At 46.7% G+C, this 21597-nt stretch overlaps 1 protein-coding gene across 1 annotated transcript in view; it reads right to left on the bottom strand.

Moving 5' to 3' along the window:
• Nucleotides 1-433: 433 nt before the first annotated feature.
• Nucleotides 434-21597, bottom strand: part of LOC145340354 (rhodopsin) — a 34843-nt gene continuing 13679 nt past the window's right edge. The window contains exons 2-5 of the mRNA XM_080184813.1: nucleotides 20350-20518; nucleotides 15317-15482; nucleotides 11293-11532; nucleotides 434-974 (exon numbers count right to left, since the gene is read on the bottom strand). Coding sequence (XP_080040939.1) covers nucleotides 846-974; nucleotides 11293-11532; nucleotides 15317-15482; nucleotides 20350-20518 — 704 coding nt within the window. The 3' untranslated portion in view covers nucleotides 434-845. The remainder of the gene's footprint in view (nucleotides 975-11292; nucleotides 11533-15316; nucleotides 15483-20349; nucleotides 20519-21597) is intronic.

Raw genomic sequence — 21597 nt, 5'->3', positions numbered from 1 at the left:
TGTGAATGGCCGAACGACAGAGAAGCTGAAATGAGAGGGTAAACTGACAGATGAAGATGTGGGGGGGAGGGGAAGGGGGGAGGGGGAGGAGGAGTGGGGATAGGAAAGGGGGAGCTGGGTGGGAGAGAGTTAAAATTGAGAAAAAGGGGGAAAGGGGAGCAAGGGGGGAGAAAAGGTAAGAAAAGAGAGATAAATAGAAGGGAAGAATGAGGGGAGGAAAATGAAGAAAGACAATAAAGAAATAAAAGGTAGAGAATAGATAAAAATTAAATAAATTAGATACAAAGGGATCAAGCTGGGGGAGACCTAATCATCTGAAGTGTTGAATATGATGTTGAGACCAGAAGGGTGTAATGTGCCTGAACAGTAAAGGCAATGTCTTGCTGTCAGATTCAGCTGAGAACTGAACGGAATAAAAAACAGGAGGCAAGACTATTTGCAATGTGCTCTTTATTAATTGGTTCTATATCTGCTAGATTAGACCTGGACATGGAAGTTACATTGGGTTATTGTCAATAGGAGGGATTTTAAAAAAGCATTTGAACTTTAGAAATAATGGCTAGTCCTATAGATGGCTGCTGTGAATGTAATAATGTACAATATCCTCACAGCATGGCAGCTCTGGGAGTCTTACTGATGGACTCTGATGATTTAGTCAGAAAGTTCAGGACAGAGTGATTCATTCTGTTCAAATATTCGCCACGCAGTTGAAAAGTTCCACTATTTCATGATGCTTGGACTTGTTTTTGTTTCAATATCTTGGGCTTTCAAACCTTGACACCGTCAGTTTGTTTGGAGAATGCAGCTTCAGCCTCTGGCTCACTCGAGTTTGCTGAAACGAGCTTTTATGCAGGAGCCACCTGGCTGGAGGAGACGGAGGAAGCTTCTGTCTTGCTGGCACTGGCTGAAGTGGTCTCTTCCTCCTCGAATGGGTTCTTGCCACAACAAAGGGTGGTGATCATGCAGTTACGGAACTAGGAAAGAGGGAAAAATAGAGTAAATTCCGGGCTAATAGGTGCAAAAGTCAAGCTCAAACATCTCAGCACAGCCAATCATCTAGACAGTTCATCAGCAAGAGAGTGCAGCCTGCAAATTCATAGAACCTCCTTGCTTTGACATGTAATAGGTGCTGTAGATCATTTCACAACAGTCACTGTGTGATATCACAGTAGTTAATATCTAGACAGTAAGAATCCATGAAAATAGACACTCTCACTGGCAGAGAGATACACACACCGGCAGACAGAGACACAGGCTGGCAGATAGAGAAACACACACTGGTAGAGAGACACACAGGCTGGCAAAGAGGCAAACGCACTGGCAGAGAGATATACACACTGGCAGAGAGACATACACGCTGGCACAGAGAGACACACTGGAAGAGAGACACAGACAAACTGGTAGACACACACACACTGGCAGAGAGATAGACACACACACGCACTGGCAAAGAGGGAGACACACATACACTGGCAGACAGAGAGACACACACACATGCACACACTGGCAAAGAGAGAGCCAAACACATTGGCAGAGAGAGACACACACAATGACACAGAGAGACAAACACACTGACAGAAAGATAGAGACACACATACTGGCAGAGAGATTGAGACACATACACACTGGCAAAGAAATAGAGACACATACTGGCAGAGAAACAGAGAAGTATACGCTGGAAGAGAGAGAAAGAGACACACACACTAACATAAAGACACACACACACATACACGCTGGCAGACAGAGACATACATTGGCAGAGAGACACACACAGGCAGAGAGAGACACACACACACACACACACACACACACACACACACACACACACACACACACACACACACACACTGGCATTGAGTGACACTGGCTGAGACAAACAGGCTGGCAGAGAGACACACAATGGCAGAGACCAATGCACACTGGCAGAGAGACAGACTGGGGAGAGAGACACTGGCAGAGAGACACACATACTGGCAGAGATACACACACATGCACACATACACAGTGGCAGAGATAGAGACACACACAGGCAGAAAATTAGAGACACACACTGGCAGAGAGATAGAGACACAATGGCAGAGAGACAGACACTAGCAGAGAGAGAACCACACACACCAGCACAGAGAGAGACACACACACTGACAGAAAGAGACACTGTAAGAAGTCTGACAACACCAGGTTTAAGTCCAGCCGATTTATTTGATCGTAAACTCACCGATGCCAAGCTGAATTAATATTGCGCGGATTGAACATCCAACAGGAACATAGAACATAGAACATTACAGCGCGGAACAGGCCCTTCGGCCCACAATGTTGCGCCGACCAGTCTTATTTTTAAAAAAAAACATTGACCCACTAATCTAAACCAATCCCTTTTCGTCCATAAACCTATCCACGGATCTCTTAAACGCCCCCAAACTAGGCGCATTTACAACTGCAACAGGCAGGGCATTCCAGTCCCTCACCACCCTCTGGGTAAAGAACCTGCCCCTGACATCCGTCCTATAACTACCCCCCCTTAATTTAAAGCCATGCCCCCTCGTGCTAGATTTCTCCATCCGAGGAAACAGGCTATCACCATCCACCCTATCTAAACCTCTAATCATCTTATATGTTTCTATAAGATCCCCTCTTAGCCGCCTTCTTTCCAGCGAAAACAACCCCAAATCCCTCAGTCTCTCCTCATAGGACCTCCCCTGCATACCAGGCAACATCCTGGTAAACCTCCTCTGCACCCTCGCCAAAGCCTCCACATCCTTCCTGTAATGTGGGGACCAGAACTGCACACAGTACTCCAAGTGCGGCCGCACCAGAGTTGTGTACAGTTGCAACATGACGCTGCGACTCCTAAATTCAATCCCCCTACCAATAAACGCCAAGACACCGTACGCTTTCTTAACAACCTTATCTACTTGATTCCCAACTTTCAGGGATCTATGTACACATACACCTAGATCCCTCTGCTCCTCCACTCTATTCAAAGTCCTCCCGTTAGCCCTATACTCAACACATCTGTTATTCCTACCGAAATGGATTACCTCACACTTCTCCGCATTAAACTCCATCCGCCACCTCGCGGCCCAGCTCTGCAACCTGTCCAAGTCACCCTGCAAACTTCGACACCCTTCCTCACAATCTACCACACCTCCGACTTTGGTGTCATCAGCAAACTTACTAATCCACCCAACTATACCCTCATCCAGATCATTAATAAAGATTACAAACAGCAGTGGCCCCAAAACAGATCCCTGAGGCACACCACTCGTAACCGAACTCCATGATGAATAATTACCATCAACCACCACCCTCTGTCTCCTATCTGCTAACCAATTCCTGATCCAAGTACCTAAATTACCACCAATCCCATACATCTGCATTTTCTGCAGAAGCATACCATGGTGAACCTTATCAAATGCCTTACTAAAATCCATATATACCACATCTACTGCCTTACCCCTATCCACCTCTTTGGTCACCTTCTCAAAGAACTCAATAAGGTTAGTAAGGCACGACCTTCCCGCTACAAAACCATGCTGACTATCTCTAATCAATTCATTACTCTCCAAATAACTATAAATCCTATCCCTAATAATTCTTTCTAAAACCTTGCCCACTACAGAAGTAAGACTCACTGGTCTATAATTCCCAGGGAAGTCTCTGCTCCCCTTCTTAAACAATGGGACAACATTCGCTGTCCTCCAATCTTCCGGTACTATACCAGAGACCAACGACGACCTGAAGATCAGAGCCAGTGGCTCTGCAATCACCTCTCTTGCCTCCCATAGAATCCTAGGGTAAATCCCGTCTGGACCAGGGGACTTATCTATTTTCAACCCATCTAGAATATCCAACACATCCTCTGTATCAACTACAATACTTTCTATTTTACACCCCTTCACCCCAGTGACCTCCTCAGCTACATTCATATCGTCCTGCGTGAACACCGAAGAGAAATAATGGTTCAATGCCTCTCCAATCTCTTCCGGTTCCACACACAACTTCCCCCTACTGTCTGTAACTGGCCCTAATCTTGCCCTGACCAACCTTCTGTTCTTGACATACCTATAGAACGCCTTAGGATTCTCCTTAATCCTATCAGCCAAAGTCATCTCATGCCCTCTTCTAGCCCTTCTTAACTCCCTCTTCAACTCCCTCCTAGCCAATTTAAAGCTAAATCTAAAGGAGGTGCTGTTGGATGCAGATACACTAGTGCAAATACACTAGATAAGATACACTGGCACTAGTGTATCTGCATCCAACAGCACCTTCTGTTGGATGTTCAATCCGTGCAATATTAATTCAGTTTGGCATCGGTGAGTTTACTATCAAATAAATCGGCTGGACTTAAACCTGGTGATGTCAGACTCCTTACTGTGTTTATCCCAGTCCAACGCCTGCATCTTCACATCAGAAAGAGACACACACACTGGCAAAGAGAGAGACACACACACACCCTGCCAGAGAGAGACACACACACACAGTAGCAAAGAGAGAGAACCACACACTGGAAGAGAGAGAGAGACAGTTCTGGTCGCCTCACTACAGGAAGGACGTGGAAGCTATTGAGAGGGTGCAGAGGAGATTTACAAGGATGTTGCCTGGATTGGGAGGCATGCCTTATGAGGATAGGTTGAGGGAGCTCAGTCTTTTCTCCCTGGAGAGACAAAGAATGAGAGGCGACCTGATAGGAGTTTATAAGATGTTGAGAGTATAGATAGGGTGGATTCTCAGAGGCTATTTCCCAGGGCTGAAATGGTCGGTATGAGAGTACACAGGTTTAAGGTGCTGAGGAGCAGGTACAGAAGTGATGTTAGGGGTAAGTTTTTCACTCAGAGGGTGGTGAGTGAGTGGAATCGGCTGCCGTCGGTGGTGGTGGAGGCGAACTCGCTGGGGTCATGTACTCATGTACTCATCCAGAAGTCTCTTAAATGGGATTGAGAGTTATCGATAGGCCTGGTAGGTAGGGATATGATCGGTGCAACTTGTGGGCCGAAGGGCCTATTTGTGCTGTAGTGTTCTATGCTCTATGTTCTAAAAGAGACTTTCTGGTCAAACTGGGTGGTTTACCAGACATAATGTTGCCATAACCCGTTATTTGGGAGGGAAGTGTGAACTCTACATGCTCTCATCACCTACAGACATGGCCAGAGATCGGTGTGGCAGCATCTGACTGGACTTTATCGATCAGGGTGATCAAGTCCTGATCGATAGATTGGCAATGGCCAAAAGGAGCGCAAATCCCAATGGGGTATAAAGGGTGCTGCACAACCAAGAATCTCTCTCTGTCTCTGACCCCACGAGTAAGCTACAACAACGGTGAGCGTCGCCAAGGCAACCAGCATGAGGAGAGCCACCACACCCGAGAAGGAAGGAAGACCCCCAGAGCCAGAGGGCCAGACCAGACCAAAGGACCAGACTACGCAGACGACTACCGAGACCGACACACAGATAAAGGCCAATATCTGCTTGGGTACTTGTCAGTCACGCAAAGTTAAGTCAAGGTCCTGTATTGGACTTGAACTCTAGTATTTTCAGTAAGATAACTTATTGTGATTATTGATTGTCTGTCTTTGTTATTTGTCCCCTGTATAAGGATTAAAAGAAAGTGTGCAGCAGGCACAACAGACACACAGTGGAAGAGAGAGAGAGAGACACACACATACTGGCAGAGAGACACGCATTGGATGAGAGCGACACGCACATACACTGGCACAGAGAGAGACACACACCCACACAGACAGAGAAACACACACACACACACACACACACACTGGCAGGGAGAGAGAGAGACACACACACACACACACACACACACTGGCAGGGAGAGAGAGAGACACACACACACACACACACACACACACACACACACACACACTGGCAGGGAGAGAGAGAGACACACACACACACACACACACACACACACACACTGGCAGGGAGAGAGAGAGACACACACACACACACACACACACACACATAATGGCAGAACGAGAGATATGCACACACACTGGCAGGGAAAGAGACATGCACACACACACACACTGACAGAGAGGGGACACACACACAATGGCAGAGAGGGATTCACATACATTGGCAGAAAGAGACATGCACACTGGCAAAGAGAGAGACACACTGGCAGAGAGAGAGAGACAGACACACACTGGCAGAGAGGGAGACACACACACTGGCAGAGAGGGAGACACACACTGGCAGAGAGAGAGAGACGCACACTCACACTGGCAGGGAGAGAGAGAGACACACACACTCGCATACTGGCAGAGAGAGAGAGAGAGACATACACACACACACATACACACACAGACACACTGACAGAGAAGGAGACACACACTCTGGCAGAGAGAGAGACACACACACGCGCACACACACTGACAGACAGAGACACACATTGGCAAAGAGGGAGAGGCGCACACTGGCAGATAGAGAAAGACACACACACACAAACACACAGTGGTAATGCGAGAGACAGGCAGACAGGGACAAAGTGGAAGAGAGGAACACACACACTGGCAAAGCAAGAGACTCACACACACAATGTCATAGAGAGACACACACATACACACGGACAGAGAGAGGGACACAGTGGCAGAGAGAGAGAGAGAAACACTGGCAAAGAGAGAGACACACACTGGCAGAGAGAGGGAGATACACACACTGACACAAAGAGACATAGACACTGGCAGAGATAGAGACACAGAGTAGCACAGAGACAGAGAGAGAGAGACACACACACACACACACGTACATACACACTGGCAGAGAGGGAGACACACACACACAGACACACATACACACACTAGCACAGATTGGCAGAGAAAGGCACACAGACTGGCAGACAGCGACTCACACTAGCAGAGAGAGAGAGAGAGACACACACACACACACACACACTGACAGAGAGAGACACACACATACTGGCACAGACTGACAGAGAAAGAGACACAGACTGACAGAGACAGAAAGAAACACACACACACACACTGGTAGAGAGAGACACACATTGGCACAGAGAGAAACACATACATTGGCACAAACTCACACACACTCGCAGAGAGAGGGACACACACTGGCTGAAAGGGAGGGGGACACACACACTGGCACAGAGAGTCATACCCAGTGGCACAGAGAGGCACACACACTGACAGAGAGTGTGACACACACACACTGGCAGACAGAAGCACACACACTGGCAGAGAGAAAGAGAGAGACACAAACTGGCAGAGAGAGACACACATTGGCACAGAGAGAAACACATACATTGGCACAAACTGGCAGAAAAAGAGACACAGACTGGCAGAGAGAGACACACACATTGACAAAGAAAGACACCCACACTGGCACAGAGACACACATACACAATGGCAGAGAGGGAGACACACACACTGGCACAGAGAGGCACACACACTGGCAGAGAGAGAGAGATAGTCTGGCAGAGAGAGACACACACCGGCAAAGAGAGCGACACACTCACTGACGGAGAGAGGCACACAACATTGGCACACAGAGAGATACACACACTGGCACACACTGGCAGAGAATGAGACACAGACAGGCAGAGAGAGACTCACACTGGCAGAGAAAGACACACACACACGCACTGGCAGAGAGAGAGATACACACAGACACTGGCACAGACTGGCAGAGAAAGAGACACAGAATGACAGAGAAAGACATACACTGGCAGAGAGAGACACATGGGCAGAAAGACTAACACACGCTAGCAAAGGCAGAAACACACACACACTGGCAGACAGAAACACACACACACTGGCAGAGAGAGAGACACACACACTGGCAGAGAGAGAGGCACACACACTGGCAGAGAGAGAGGCACACACATTGGCAGAGAAAGACACCCACACTGGCAGAGAGAGAACACACGTATACACACTGACAGAGGGAGAGACAAACACATATACTGGCAGAGGAAGACACACATACTGGCAGAGAGACATGCACTGGCAGAGAGAGAGAGAGAGACACACACACACACTGGCACAGAGAGACACACCCTGGCGCAGAGAGAGAGAGATAGAGACGCATATCCCGGCACAGAGGGGCGCACACACTGGCAGGGAGAGACATACTCTGGCAAAGGGAGATACATACTAGCAGAGAGAAACACACATATTGGCACAGGGAGACACACAGACATTGCCAGAGAGGCAGGTGGACACACCAGCACAAAGACACACACACACTGACAGAGAGACACTGGCAAAGAGAGATAGAGAGAGAAACACATTGGCAGAGAGAGACACACAGGCAGAGAGAGAGAGAGAGACACTGGTAGAGAGAGGAACACACGTTGGCACAGAGAGAGGCACACACACACTGGCAGAGAGAGAGGCGCGCGCGCGCACACACACACATACACACACACACACTGGCATAGAGAGAGCACACACAGTGGCAGAGAGGAGACATATACACTGGCACAGAGAGGCACATACTCGCTGGCAGAGAGAGAGGGACAAACATAGTGCCAGAGAGAGGTATACACACTGGCACAGAGAGAGACACACACACACTGGCACAGAGAGGCACACAAAATGGTACAGAAAGAGATACACACTGACAGACAGGGACACACACACACTGGCACACAGGGAGGCGCACACAGAATGGCGGAGAGAGACACACACACACAGTGGCAGAGAGAGAGAGACACACACACACACACACACACACGCATAGACAGACACACACACTGGCAGAGGGAGAGGCACACAAAGACTGGCAGTGAGAGATATACACATGGGTATAGAGAGACACACACTGGCAGAAAGAGACACACACACATACTGGCAGAGGGGGACACTCACATTGGCGGAGAGAGACACACACACTGGCACAGGGAGCCACACACTGGCAGGGAGAGACACACACACTGGTAGAGAGAATGACACACGCACTGACAGAGAGAGATACACACCCATTGGCACAGAGGGAGAGACACACACTGGCACAGACTGGCGGAGAAAGAGACACAGACTGGCAGACAGACTAACACATACTGGCAAACGGAGAAACACACACATGCTGGCAGAGAGAAACACACACATTGGCAGAGAAAGACACTCACACTGGCACAGAGACACACACACACACACACACACACACACACACACTGGCAGAGGGAGAGACAAACACATATACTGGCAGAGAGAGACACATACACACACATACTGGCAAAGGAGACATACACACACACACTGGCACAGAGAAACACACACTGGCACAGAGAGATACACACGCACTGGCACAGAGGGTGACACACACTGGCAGAGAGAGACACACATATTGGCACAGAGAGACACACACATTGACAGAGAGGCAGACACACAGACTAGCACAGAGAGACACACACACTGGCAGAGAGAGACGCAAATGCACTGGCAGAGAAAGAGACACACACTGGCAGAGTGAGACACATACACATTGGCAGAGAGAGAGAAACATACACATCTCTTTAACCTGTGATCAGTGCTCCTTCCACTCACATTGTCGGCCACTTCAGGTCTTGAACAGCAGGTTAGGTGTAAGGATTCGCATTCTAATCAGTAATCTGTAAACTGTCTGTGCTTTATATGCTCTGTCTGAGGCCAGAACTCTCCATTCACCTGACGAAGAGGGGAACCTCGAAAGCTTGTGAATTTACTATCAAATAAATCGGTTGGACTTAAACCTGGTGTTGTCAGACTTCTTACAGAGACACACACACATTGGCACAGAGAACACACACACACACACACTGACAAAGAGAGAGACACACATACATTGACAGACAGAGAGACACACACACGTACAGATATTGGCACAGAGAGAGACATAGACACTGGCACAGAGAGACACAAACATTGCACAAAGAGAGAGATAGACACACACATGGACAGATAGACACACACACACAGACACACACTGGCAGGGAGGCACACACAGTGGCACAGAGAGACACACACACGGGCAGAGAGAATACATACAATGGTAGAGAGAGACACACATACTGGCACAGAGGGACATACACGCAATGACACGGAGAGATATACACACTGGCAGAAAAAGACACACATATTGACACAAAGAGCCCACACGGGCAGAGAGAGAGAGACAAACGCTGGCAGAGAGAAGCACACACTGGCCCAGAGAGACACACTCACAAGTGCACAGAAAGACAAACACACAGTGGCAGAGAGAAAGAGCCACACTGGCACAGAGAGTTACACACACGGGCATAGAGAGAGAGGCACACACTGGCAGAGTGGAATACACACTGGCACAGAGAAACACACACACTGGCACAAAGACGCACACACTGACAGAAAGGGAGAAATAGACATACTGGCACAGAGGGAGACATACACACACACACCAGCAGAGGCTGGCACACCCATAGCAGAGAGTGAGACACTCACACTGGCAGGGAGAAACACAAGCTGGCAGCGAGAGAGGGACACACACACACACACTCACACACTAGCACAGAGAGAGACACACACACTGGCACAGAGACACACACACTGGCACAGAGACACAAACACACTGGCAGAGGGAGAGACACACACACATACTGACAGAGAGAGAGACACACACAGACAGACATTGGCACACAGAGAGAGGCACACACTGGCACAGGGAGAGAGACACAAACACTGGCACAGAGAGATACACATATTGGCAGAGAAAGAGAGCGAGCAAGACACACACACACATACACACACACACACACACACGCACGCACACACAGGCAGATAGAGAAACGCATACTGGCAGAGAGAGGTACACACAGTGGCATAGAGAGACACACAAACGAGCAGAGAGAATACACACACTGGTAGGAAAAGACACACACATTGGCACAGAGGGACATACACACAATGGCACAGACAGACACACACTGACACAAAGAGACACACACACACAAGGGCAGAGAGAGAAACAAACACTGGCAGAGAGAGACACACACTGGCCCAGAGAGACACACTCACAAGTGCACAAAGAGACACACACACACTGACAGAGAGAAAGAGACACAGTGGCACAGAGAGTTACACTGGGTAGAGAGAGCGAGAGACACACACACACACTTGCAGAGAGAGACATCCATGCTGGCAGAGGAAGAGAGACAGATACACACACTGACAGAGAAATGGAGACATATATTGGCAGAGAGAGACACACACACTGAGACTGATATAGATTGGTTGCAGGGGAGGTGGTGTTTTTGTGCAAGCGAGAAGGTGGGAGAGTGACAGTCTTGAGGATGTGTTTTCTTACCTGTTTATTCATCAGGATGTAAATGAGGGGGTTGTACAGTGATGAGCTTTTGGCAAAGAAAGCTGGGATTGTCATGAAGATAGGCCCAAATTCACTGCCTTGGTTGGTGAAGATGTAGAAAGCCACTGAAGCATATGGTGACCAACAGACGAGGAAAGCTACGACCATGATTATCACCATTCTAGTGACCTCTCGCTCAGCTCTCTGAGTGGTTTCTGATTCTTGTTGTTGGGCAGCAGCCTATGGATGAGGAGGAGAATAGAATGAGTATTATGTGGAGAAATGGCAGACAGAATTTAATCTGGACAAATGTGAGGTAATGAATTTCAGAAGGTCCAATGCATGTAGGAATTACACAGTAAATGGTAGAATCTTTAGGAGTACTGACAGAGAGATGTGGGTGCACATGTCCACCGATCACTGAAAGTGGCAATGCAGGTGGATAAGGTAGTCAAGAAGGCGTATGGCATGCTAGCCTTCAGTGATCAGGGCATTGAGTATAAAAATTGGCAGGTCAAAATGCAGCTGTACACAACCTGAGGTAGGCCTCATTTAGAATATTGTGTACAATTCTGGTCGCCACACCAGAAGGATGGGGATTCTTTGGAGAGGGTACAGAAGAGGTTTACCAGGATGTTGCCTGGTCTGGAGGGTATTAGTTATGAGGAAAGGTTGGACCAACTCGGTTTGTTCTCACTAGAACGATGGAAGTTGAAGGGCAACCTGATAGAAGTTTATAAGATTATGAGTGGCATGGACAGAGTGGATACTCAGATGCTCTTCCCTAGGGTAGAAAAGTCAAGTACTACGGGACGTAGGTTTAAGGTGCATGGGGAAAAGTTTAGAGGAAATGTGCGAGCTAAGTTTTTTACATTATGTTTGAATGTCTGAAACGCGCTGCCTGAGGAGGTGGTGAGCAGGTACGGTAGTGGCATTTAAGGGGCACCTAGACGAATACATGAAAAGGATGGGAATGGAAGGAAATGGACTCCGTAAGTGCATACAGTTTAAGTTTAGGCAGGCATCATGATTTGTGCAGGCTTGGAGGGCCGAAGGGCCTGTTCCTGTGCTGTACTGTTCTTTGTTCTTCTTCTTCTTCTGCTTTGTTCTTTGTCCCATATGGCAAGCTAGTCTGGAAGGTTAGGTTGCATGGGATTCAGGGAGAGCTAATGAATTGGATTCAAAATTGATGCAATGGGAGGAAGCAGAGGGTGATGGTCAATGGTTGTTTCTCAGACTGAAGGGTTATGACTAGTGTTGTGTCTCAGGGGTCAGTGTTGGGGCCCTTGTTATTCATTATTTATGTAAATTATTTGGATGTGAATGTACAAGACATGTTTAGTAAGTTTGCAGATGATACTAAATTGGAGGCATCCTTGATACAGAAATGTTATCAAAAATTACAAAGGGATTTTGATCAGTTAGGGAAGTGGGCCGAGGATTGGCAGGGTAAGATTAATACAGTGAATGGTAGGATCCTGGGCAATGTTGAGGAACAAAGGAACCAAGAAGTACAAGAATGTAGTTCATTGAAAGTGACTTCATAGGTAGCCAGGGTGGTGAAAAAGGCATTTAGCACACTGACCTTCATCAGTCCAGCAAGAAGTCTCACAACACCAGGTTAATCATGAGTTGATACCAAACAAACTTGTTGGACTTCAACCTGGTGTTGTGAGACTTCTTACTGTGCTTATCCCAGTCTAACATCGACTTCTCCACATCATCAGTCCAGGCATTGAGTTTAGAGTTGGGACATTCTGGGCAGGATTTTACAGCTGCTTTACACACGCTTTGCAGTGGGAAAATGCCATAAAATCGGGTGTAAACCAGCTAGCGTGATTGGACCGGCTTTCATGACCAGTGTGATTTTACGACCCCCAGATTTCCAGTGTGGTCAGCCTCTCGCTGGAAATGGGCAAGAGGCTGGTTAATTTATATAAATGTATTTAAATATTGATTTCCGTGTCTTTCGCAAGCTCTGCTTTCAATCATGTGGGCTGCTTGTTTTCATGGCCTTGTCATGACAGGTTCTCTCTGGCGAGGAAAACACCGACTCCCCATGAACGGGGAACAGTCATGTTGGCGTCGCCAGTTGAATCAGAGGCTATTGAGGCTCCCCAGGGAGGCCCAGGGCAAGGCCGGGGTGCCCCTTGGGCAGTGCTAGACAGTCAGTGCCAGTCTGACATTTGGGCAATGCCCACTGGGATGGGGTCAGTGTGTGACAGGGTCAATGGGGTGGGATCTGTGGAGAGGGTTGATGGGAGAGTGGCCTGTGGTGGGGGGGCCGCTAACACTCTGCATCCAATCGGCAGGGTCGCGATCAGTGGGGGAGGGAGGCAGGGCTGCGATCAGTGGGAGGGGAGGGGGTCCACAATCAGTGCACTCACGATTGCAGAGGGAGGGAGGGTCAGTTCTTGAGACTGCTTGCAGTAGTAGGGTGCTGCCAGCTCTCTCTGTGTCTGTCAGACCACTGCTACTGTTCATGTGAATGTGCAACATCAGAGGTCTGCACAATACCTCCCTCTACAGGCTGCTGGGTGCATGAAGTCCCAACTACAACCTCTCTGGCCAGAAACAGACTGGTCCAAAGTTCTGCAGACAGAGTGCCTGAAAACTCACCCAAAATATCGGATCTGGAACCCTCGCAGTTTCACACCCACCCGACACTTGGAAGAAATCTTGTAATATTTCAACCTATGTTACAGTTGTATAAATCGATGGTGAGGCCACACTTGGAGTATTGCTTACAGTTTTGGTCACATTGTTATAGGAAAGACATTGATAAACTGGAAAGAGTGCAAAGGAGATTTACAAGGATGTTTCCAGGACTAGTGGGCCTGAGTTATAGGGAGAGGTTGGCCAGGTTTTATTACTTGGAACGTAGGAGAACATGGAGTGACCTTATTGAGGTGTATAAAATCATAAGGGGCGTAGTTAGGATGAAAGCACATTGTCTTTTTCCAGGGAAAGGGAATTGAAAAGTAGCGGGCATCGGTTTAAGGTGAAAGGGGAAAGATTTAAAGGGATCTGAGGGTCAACCCCTTCATGCAGAAGATGGGGTGTATATGGAATGAGCTGCCAGAGAAAGTGGTTGAGGCAGATACAATAACAACATTTAAAAAGCATTTGGATAAGTACATGAATGGGAAGAGATTAGAGAGATATGGGCCAAATATGGGCAGTTGAGACTAGCTGAGAGTGTACCATGGTTAGCATGGACTGATTGGGGCAAAGGGCCTGTTTCCGTGCTGTATTCCTCCATGACTGTATAGGCAGGATTTTCCCATCACACTCGCTCCAAAACTGGAAAAATCACACCTGAGGTAAGTGGACCTTTGCATGGTCTGCTCCCCCCCCCCGCCCCGCCTGCTATGATTCCTGGGGCGGGTGGGACAGGAAAATTCCCCCATGACTCGAAGTACTTAGCAAGATATGCAGTTTTTCAAGAACAAACAACAAAGAAAATTACAGCACAGGAACCGGCCCTTCAGCCCTCCAAGCCTGCACTGACCATGCTGCCTGACTGAACTAAAACCCCCTACCCTTCAAAGGACAAAGAAAATCAGGCATTTTATAGCCTTCAGGACTCAACACTGAGTTCAACAATTTTAGACCATAATATTTGCCCCTATTTTGTTTCCTTTTCTTTATATGTTTTGGTCTTTATCTTGTTAATGTTTTCAGGTGGTTATCATTCATTATTCTGCTACTCACAACATCTTCAGCCACATCTTTTATGTCTTTATTTGTCCCATTCACACTCCCATTTCCCCTGAACAACTGACTCTTGTGCTAGTCAATACCTCTCGTTTTCTGTCCGATCACTGACCTTCCTTTCTGTTATTTAACGCCCTCCCCCATCTGATCTACTTCCCATCTTTTCAAACTTTCCCCAGTTCTGATGAAAGCTCGTTGACCGAGAGATGTTGCCAGAACTGATGGGTATTTTCAGTATTTTCTATTGTCATTTTTGAGGAGCAGCTTCTGCAGTATTTTGCTTTCGTAGAAGGAACTTTGAAATTACCTCTTTCACTGTGCAGACCAGGCGACCGTAGCAAAAGAATATAACAGTTAGAGGGATCGTGAAATGTACAACAAACATGTAGATGACGAAGGACTCATTATTTATTTCAGGTTTCGGGGTGTAGTAATCAACTCCACACGAGCACTGCAATCCCTCAGGAATATACCTGCAAAGGTAAAGACATGGCAAGTTATTAGAATAAAAGAAGCCGGGGTGGAATTTTAACTATGGTGTGCCATTCCTGATATGGAAAACCAGCAAGTGCTGCACTCTTGTGGTTTTGCATTCACTTCCTGGTATCTAATTCAAAATTAAAGTGGTGATGGCCTAGATGGGAGATGTGGTGCAATTCTAACCCACTGCCAGCTGAGAATGCTGCAGTGACGGGCGGGCAATTGCGAAGCCCCCCCATTTCAGCTTGGAGGCTGTGGCCCACTACCAGAACTATCCAGTGAGGCCAAAATCCCAGTCTGCCCCAACACCAGCCCCCTGTCAGCCTCACCGAACCGCCACAGGACATGTGTTGATATGGAGACAGTCACGCTCTCAGGATGTCCTGCAGCCAATTACATTTGAAGTGTATCCCTTGTAGTAATGCTAGGGTGCCAAGTTGCCAGGTATTGCCAGGTTGGAGCTGCCAGGTTGCCACTGCAAGGCAATGCCAGGTTGCCTGGAGGATCACATAGAAATAGGTGCAGGAGGTAGGCCATTTGGCCGTTTGAACCTGCACCATCATAAATGATCACGGCTGATCATGCACTTTCAGTAGCTCACTTCCACTTTCTCTCCATATCTCTTGATCCCTTTAGCCACAAAGGCCACGCCCAGCTCCCCCTTGAACATATTTAACAAACTATTTCCACAGATACACAACTCTCTGAGTGAAGAAGTTCTTTCTTAGCTCAGTCCTGAATGTCTTCCCCCTTATTCTTAGACTGTGACCTCTAGTTCTGCACTTCCCAACATCAAGAACATTCTTCCCACATCTAGCTGTTCAGGCCTATCAGGATTTCATATGTTTCTATGAGATCCCCTCTCATTCTTCTAAATTCCATTGAGTACAAGCCCAATCAACCCAGTATCTCTTCATATATCAGTCCTGCCATTCCAGGAATCAGTCTGGTGAATCTTCGCTGGACTCCCTCAATAATAAGAATGACTTTCCTCAGACAAGGAGACCAAAACTACACACAATACTCAAGGTGTATCATAGCGGGCAGAGGACAGACCATGCAAAGGTCCACTGATCTTAGGTAGGGTTTTCCAGTTTGGGACTAGCATGGTGGGAAAATCCCACCTTTACAGTCATGGAGGATTCAGCACAGAAACAGGTCCTTTGGCTCAGCCAATTCATGCTGACCATGGTACACTCCCAGCTAGTTCCAAATACCAAGGCCCTATATAACTGCAGCAAAACATCCTGACTCATATAATCAAAGCCTCTTGCTAGAAGGCCAGCATGCCATTACATTTCCACACTGCCGACTTGAGCACGTAAGTGGATAATCTCACATGTATCCACATTGTATTGCCAAGTATTTGCCCATTCAGCCAATCTATCCATGTAACCCTGCAGCCTCCTCACTACACACACTGCCACCCAGTTTAGTATTGTCTGCAAAGTTGGTAACATTGCATTCAATTCCTTTGCCCAAAGCATTAATGTATATTGTGAATAGCTGGGGTCTGAGCACTGAACCTTGTGGTACCCCATTAGTCACGACCTGCCACTCTGAAAAGGATCCATTTATTCCCACTCTCTGTTTCCTATCTGCCAATCAGTTCTCTATCCACATCAATGCATTATCCCCAATACCATCAGCTTTAATTTTTCTCACCAATCTTTTGTGTGGGACTTTGTCAAAGGCCTTTTGAAAGTCCAGATATACAACATCCACTGGTTCATCCTTCTCCACTCCACTAGTCAAATTCTCAAAAAAAATCCAGAAGATTTATCAAGCTTGATTTCCTTTTAGTGAATCCATGTTGACTTGGACTGATCCTGACACCGCTTTTCAAATGCTCAATTATTATATCCTTCATAATTGACTCCAGGATTTCCCTCCCACTGATGTCAGGTTAACAGGACTCTAATTCCCAGTTTTCTCTCTCTCTCTTTTTTTAAAAAGTGGGATTACATTATCTATCCTCCAATCCACTAGAACTATAGAATGCTGGAAAATGATCACCAATGTGTCCACTATTTCCAGGGCCACTTCCTTGAATGCTCTGGGATACAAGCCCTATAGATTTAATCTGGGTTTTAATCCCAGCAATTTCCCCAATACAATTTCCTGACTAATAAAGATTTTCTTCAGTTCCTCCTTCATACAAGACCCTCTGTCCTCTAGCATTTCTGCATTGAAAATTGGGGAGTGGGTGGTGGGGGAAACATGGGGAGGGCATGAAAGGCAGCAGGATATGGGGGCCAGAAAAGGGGCACCTTTGGTGATCCCACAATGAGGTGTCATTCACTTCAGGGTGGGAGAGGGGGAGAGGGTCTGATGCCAGTGATTGGGGTATGTAGGTCTTCACTGTCAATTAGAACAGTGGCACAATAGTGAGCACTGCTGTCTCACAGCACCAGGGACCCGGTTTCAATTATGCCCTTGGGTGACTATGGAGTTTGCACATTCTTCCCGTGTCTGAGTGGGTTTCCTCTGGGCGCTCCAGTTTCCTCCCACAATCCAAAGATGTGTGGGTTAAGTTGATTGACCATGATAAATTACCCCTTAGTATCAGGGGACCAGCAGGGTAAATAGGTGGTGTTATGGGGTAGGAACTGGGTCGGTGCAGGCTCAGTGGGCCAAATGGCCTCCTTCTGAATTGTAGGCATCCCGTGATTCTATGATTAGGAAGGGTCCGCAGGGTTTTCACATTTTAAAAATAGCCTTGCCAGCACATTTAGGCCCCACTCCAAAAACAAATCAAAGTGTGGGAGAAATCAGTGAGAATCTCTCCAAAGACCAAAAGAATTTCTAAGTGTGATGAAATAATGAATCATACCTGTCCTCCCAACAGGAATCTAATCCGTTTTCCAAGTGGAGACACTTAAAATGTTTTGGAGAGAATTCTGTGTTAAAACAAATCTGTTTGTCTCTGCTTTACTCCTCCTTTTTCATCCATTTCACTTGATAGTATCAGATTTATACAGGCTATTAATTTCAGCCCAGGGATTTAAGTGAGACTATATTCTTGTGACAGTGTGAAGATGTTGAAATGTTAATATCACAGAGCATAGAAACATAGAAAATAGGGGCAGGAGGATGCCATTCGGCCCTTTAATCCTCTTCTGTCATTCATGGCTGATCATCTAACTCAGTAATCTCATCCTGCTTTCTTCCCATATCCTTTGATCCCTTTATCCCCAAGTGCTATATCTAACTCCTTCTTGAAAGTACATAATGTTTTGGCCACAATTGCTTTCTGTGGTAGAGAATGCCACAGGCTCACCACTCTCTGAGTGAAGCAATTCTTCCTCGTATCAGTCCTAAACTGTCTACCCTGTATCTTCAGACTGTGACTCCTGGTTCTGGACTCCTCCACCATTCTTGCATCTACCCTATCGAGTGCCGTCAGATTTTTACAGGTTGCTATGAGGTTTCCCCCTCATTCTTCTAAACGCCAGCAAATGTGCTGCAGCTGTATAGGGCATTGGTGAGGCCGCAGCTGGAGTACTGTGTGCAGTTTTGGGCGCCGCACCTGCGCAAGGATATTTTGGCCCTGGAGGGAGTGCAGAGGAGGTTTACTAGGCTGATACCGGAGTTGAGGGGATTGAGCTATGAGGAGAGGCTGAATAAACTAGGCTTGTACTCGTTAGAGTTTAGAAGAATGAGGGGAGATCTCATTGAGACGTATAAGATGATGAATGGGATGGATAGGATAGAGGTGGAGAGACTCTTCCCGCTCAAAAAAGACAGTAGGACTAGGGGGCACAGCCTCAAGATAAAGGGGGGCGGTTTAGAACGGAGTTGAGGAGGAACTTCTTCACTCAAAGGGTGGTGAATCTCTGGAATTCTCTGCCCGTTGAAGTGGTGGAGGCTGCCTCGCTAAATATTTTTAAGAAGCGGGTTGATGGGTTCTTGATAAGAGAGGGGATTAAGGGTTATGGGGAGAGGGCGGGAAAGTGGAACTGATCCACTTCAGATCAGCCATGATCTTATTGAATGGCGGGGCAGGCTCGAAGGGCTAGATGGCCTACTCCTGCTCCTATTTCTTATGTTCTTATGTTCTTATGTAATCCTAAACAACTCAATCTCTCCTCACACATGAGTCCTGCCATCCCAGGAATCAGTCTGGTAAACCTTTGCTGCACTCCCTCTAGAGCAAGGACATCCTATCTGAGATAGTGACATCCAAATGCCATCTCACCAAGGTCTGTGTAACTGCAGCAAGGTATCCTTGCTCTTGTGCTCGAATCCTCCCACCATGAAGGCAAACATACCCTTTGACTTCTTCACCGTTTTCGACATCCCAATAATGGATGCATTGATGTTCATCTTCCAAGAATCTATAGACTCTGGAACAATTCCTACAGATTAGAGGGTAGATAATATGGCCCCACTATTTAAAAGGGGAGGTAGAGAGCAAACAAAGAATTATAGTCCAGTAAACCTGATGTTGGTAGTGGAGAAAATGCTAGGGTACATTGTAAAAGATTTAATAGCAGAGCACTTGGAAAATAATGGCAGGATCGGAGAGAGGCAGCATGGATTTATGAACATGAATTCATATTTGACAAATCTAAAGGCAGCATGGTGGCAGTGGTTAGCACAGCTTCCTCATAGTGCCAGGAACCCAGGTTCAATTCCAGCCTTGGGTGGCTGTGTGGAGTTTGCACGTTCTCCCCATGTGGTCTGTGCAGACTCGATTGACCAAATGGCCTTCTTCTGAACTGTAATGATTCTATTATTCTATGATTCCATTGGAATTCCTCAAGGATGTAACCAGTAGATTTGGGAACCAGGATTTTGGCTTATTTGGACTTTGGATGACAGAAGCAGTGGGGTGCAATGTATTACAAATGTGATTACCTGGACCATCCAAGAAGTGGGGGAAGGGCACAGGCCAGAGCCATTATCCATGTGAAACCAACGCCCATAATGGCATGCTGACTGCCAAAGCGGAAGTTGCTCATGGGTTTACAAACAACCACATATCGTTCAATAGCAAGAACCACAAGGCTCCATAAAGCAACTTCACCTGAGGGAGAAAAGTGGAGAAGAAAAGTTATTAGTCCCAGTAAAGGAACTACAAAAGCTGTTAGAATAAAAAAGACAACACTAACAAAGTCTGAAAAGAACGAAGAAATGTAAAAAATAGCAAAATAAAATCATCAGCCCTAACACCACATGAAAAACACAATGGCATCATCACCCCAACATTACACCAAAAACACAATGGCATCACCACCCCAACACCATACCAAAAACACAATGACATCATCACCCAAACACCATATCAAAAACACAATGACATCATCACCCTAACATGACACCAAAAATACAATGACATCATCACCCAAACATTACACCAAAAACACAATGACATCATCACCCTAACATTACACCAAAAACACAATGACATCATCACCCTAACATTACACCAAAAACACAATGATATCATCACCCTAACATTACACCAAAAACACAATGACATCATCACCCAAACCATATCAAAAACACAATGACATCATCACCCCAACCCCACACCAAAAACACAATGACATCATCACCCTAACATTACACCAAAAACACAATGATATCATCACCCTAACATTACACCAAAAACACAATGACATCATCACCCAAACACCATATCAAAAACACAATGACATCATCACCCCAACCCCACACCAAAAACACAATGATATCATCACCCTAACATTACACCAAAAACACAATGACATCATCACCCCAACCCCACACCAAAAACACAATGATATCATCACCCTAACATTACACCAAAAACACAATGACATCATCACCCAAACACCATATCAAAAACACAATGACATCATCACCCTAACATTACACCAAAAACACAATGACATTATCACCCCAACACCTTATCAAAAACTCAACAACATCATCACCCAAACACCATATCAAAAACACAAAGTCATCATCACCCCAACCCCACACCAAAAACACAATGATATCATCACCCTAACATTACACCAAAAACACAATGACATCACCACCCCAACACCATACCAAAAACACAATGATATCATCACCCCAACCCCACACCAAAAACACAATGATATCATCACCCTAACA

The sequence above is a fragment of the Carcharhinus amblyrhynchos genome, chromosome 3 (genome assembly GCF_965287045.1).
Source record: "Carcharhinus amblyrhynchos chromosome 3, sCarAmb.v2.hapA, whole genome shotgun sequence".
Taxonomy (NCBI): Eukaryota; Metazoa; Chordata; class Chondrichthyes; order Carcharhiniformes; family Carcharhinidae; genus Carcharhinus; species Carcharhinus amblyrhynchos.
Note: the sequence above shows the minus strand (reverse complement) of the source record. Positions and strands in the feature narration are given on the sequence as shown.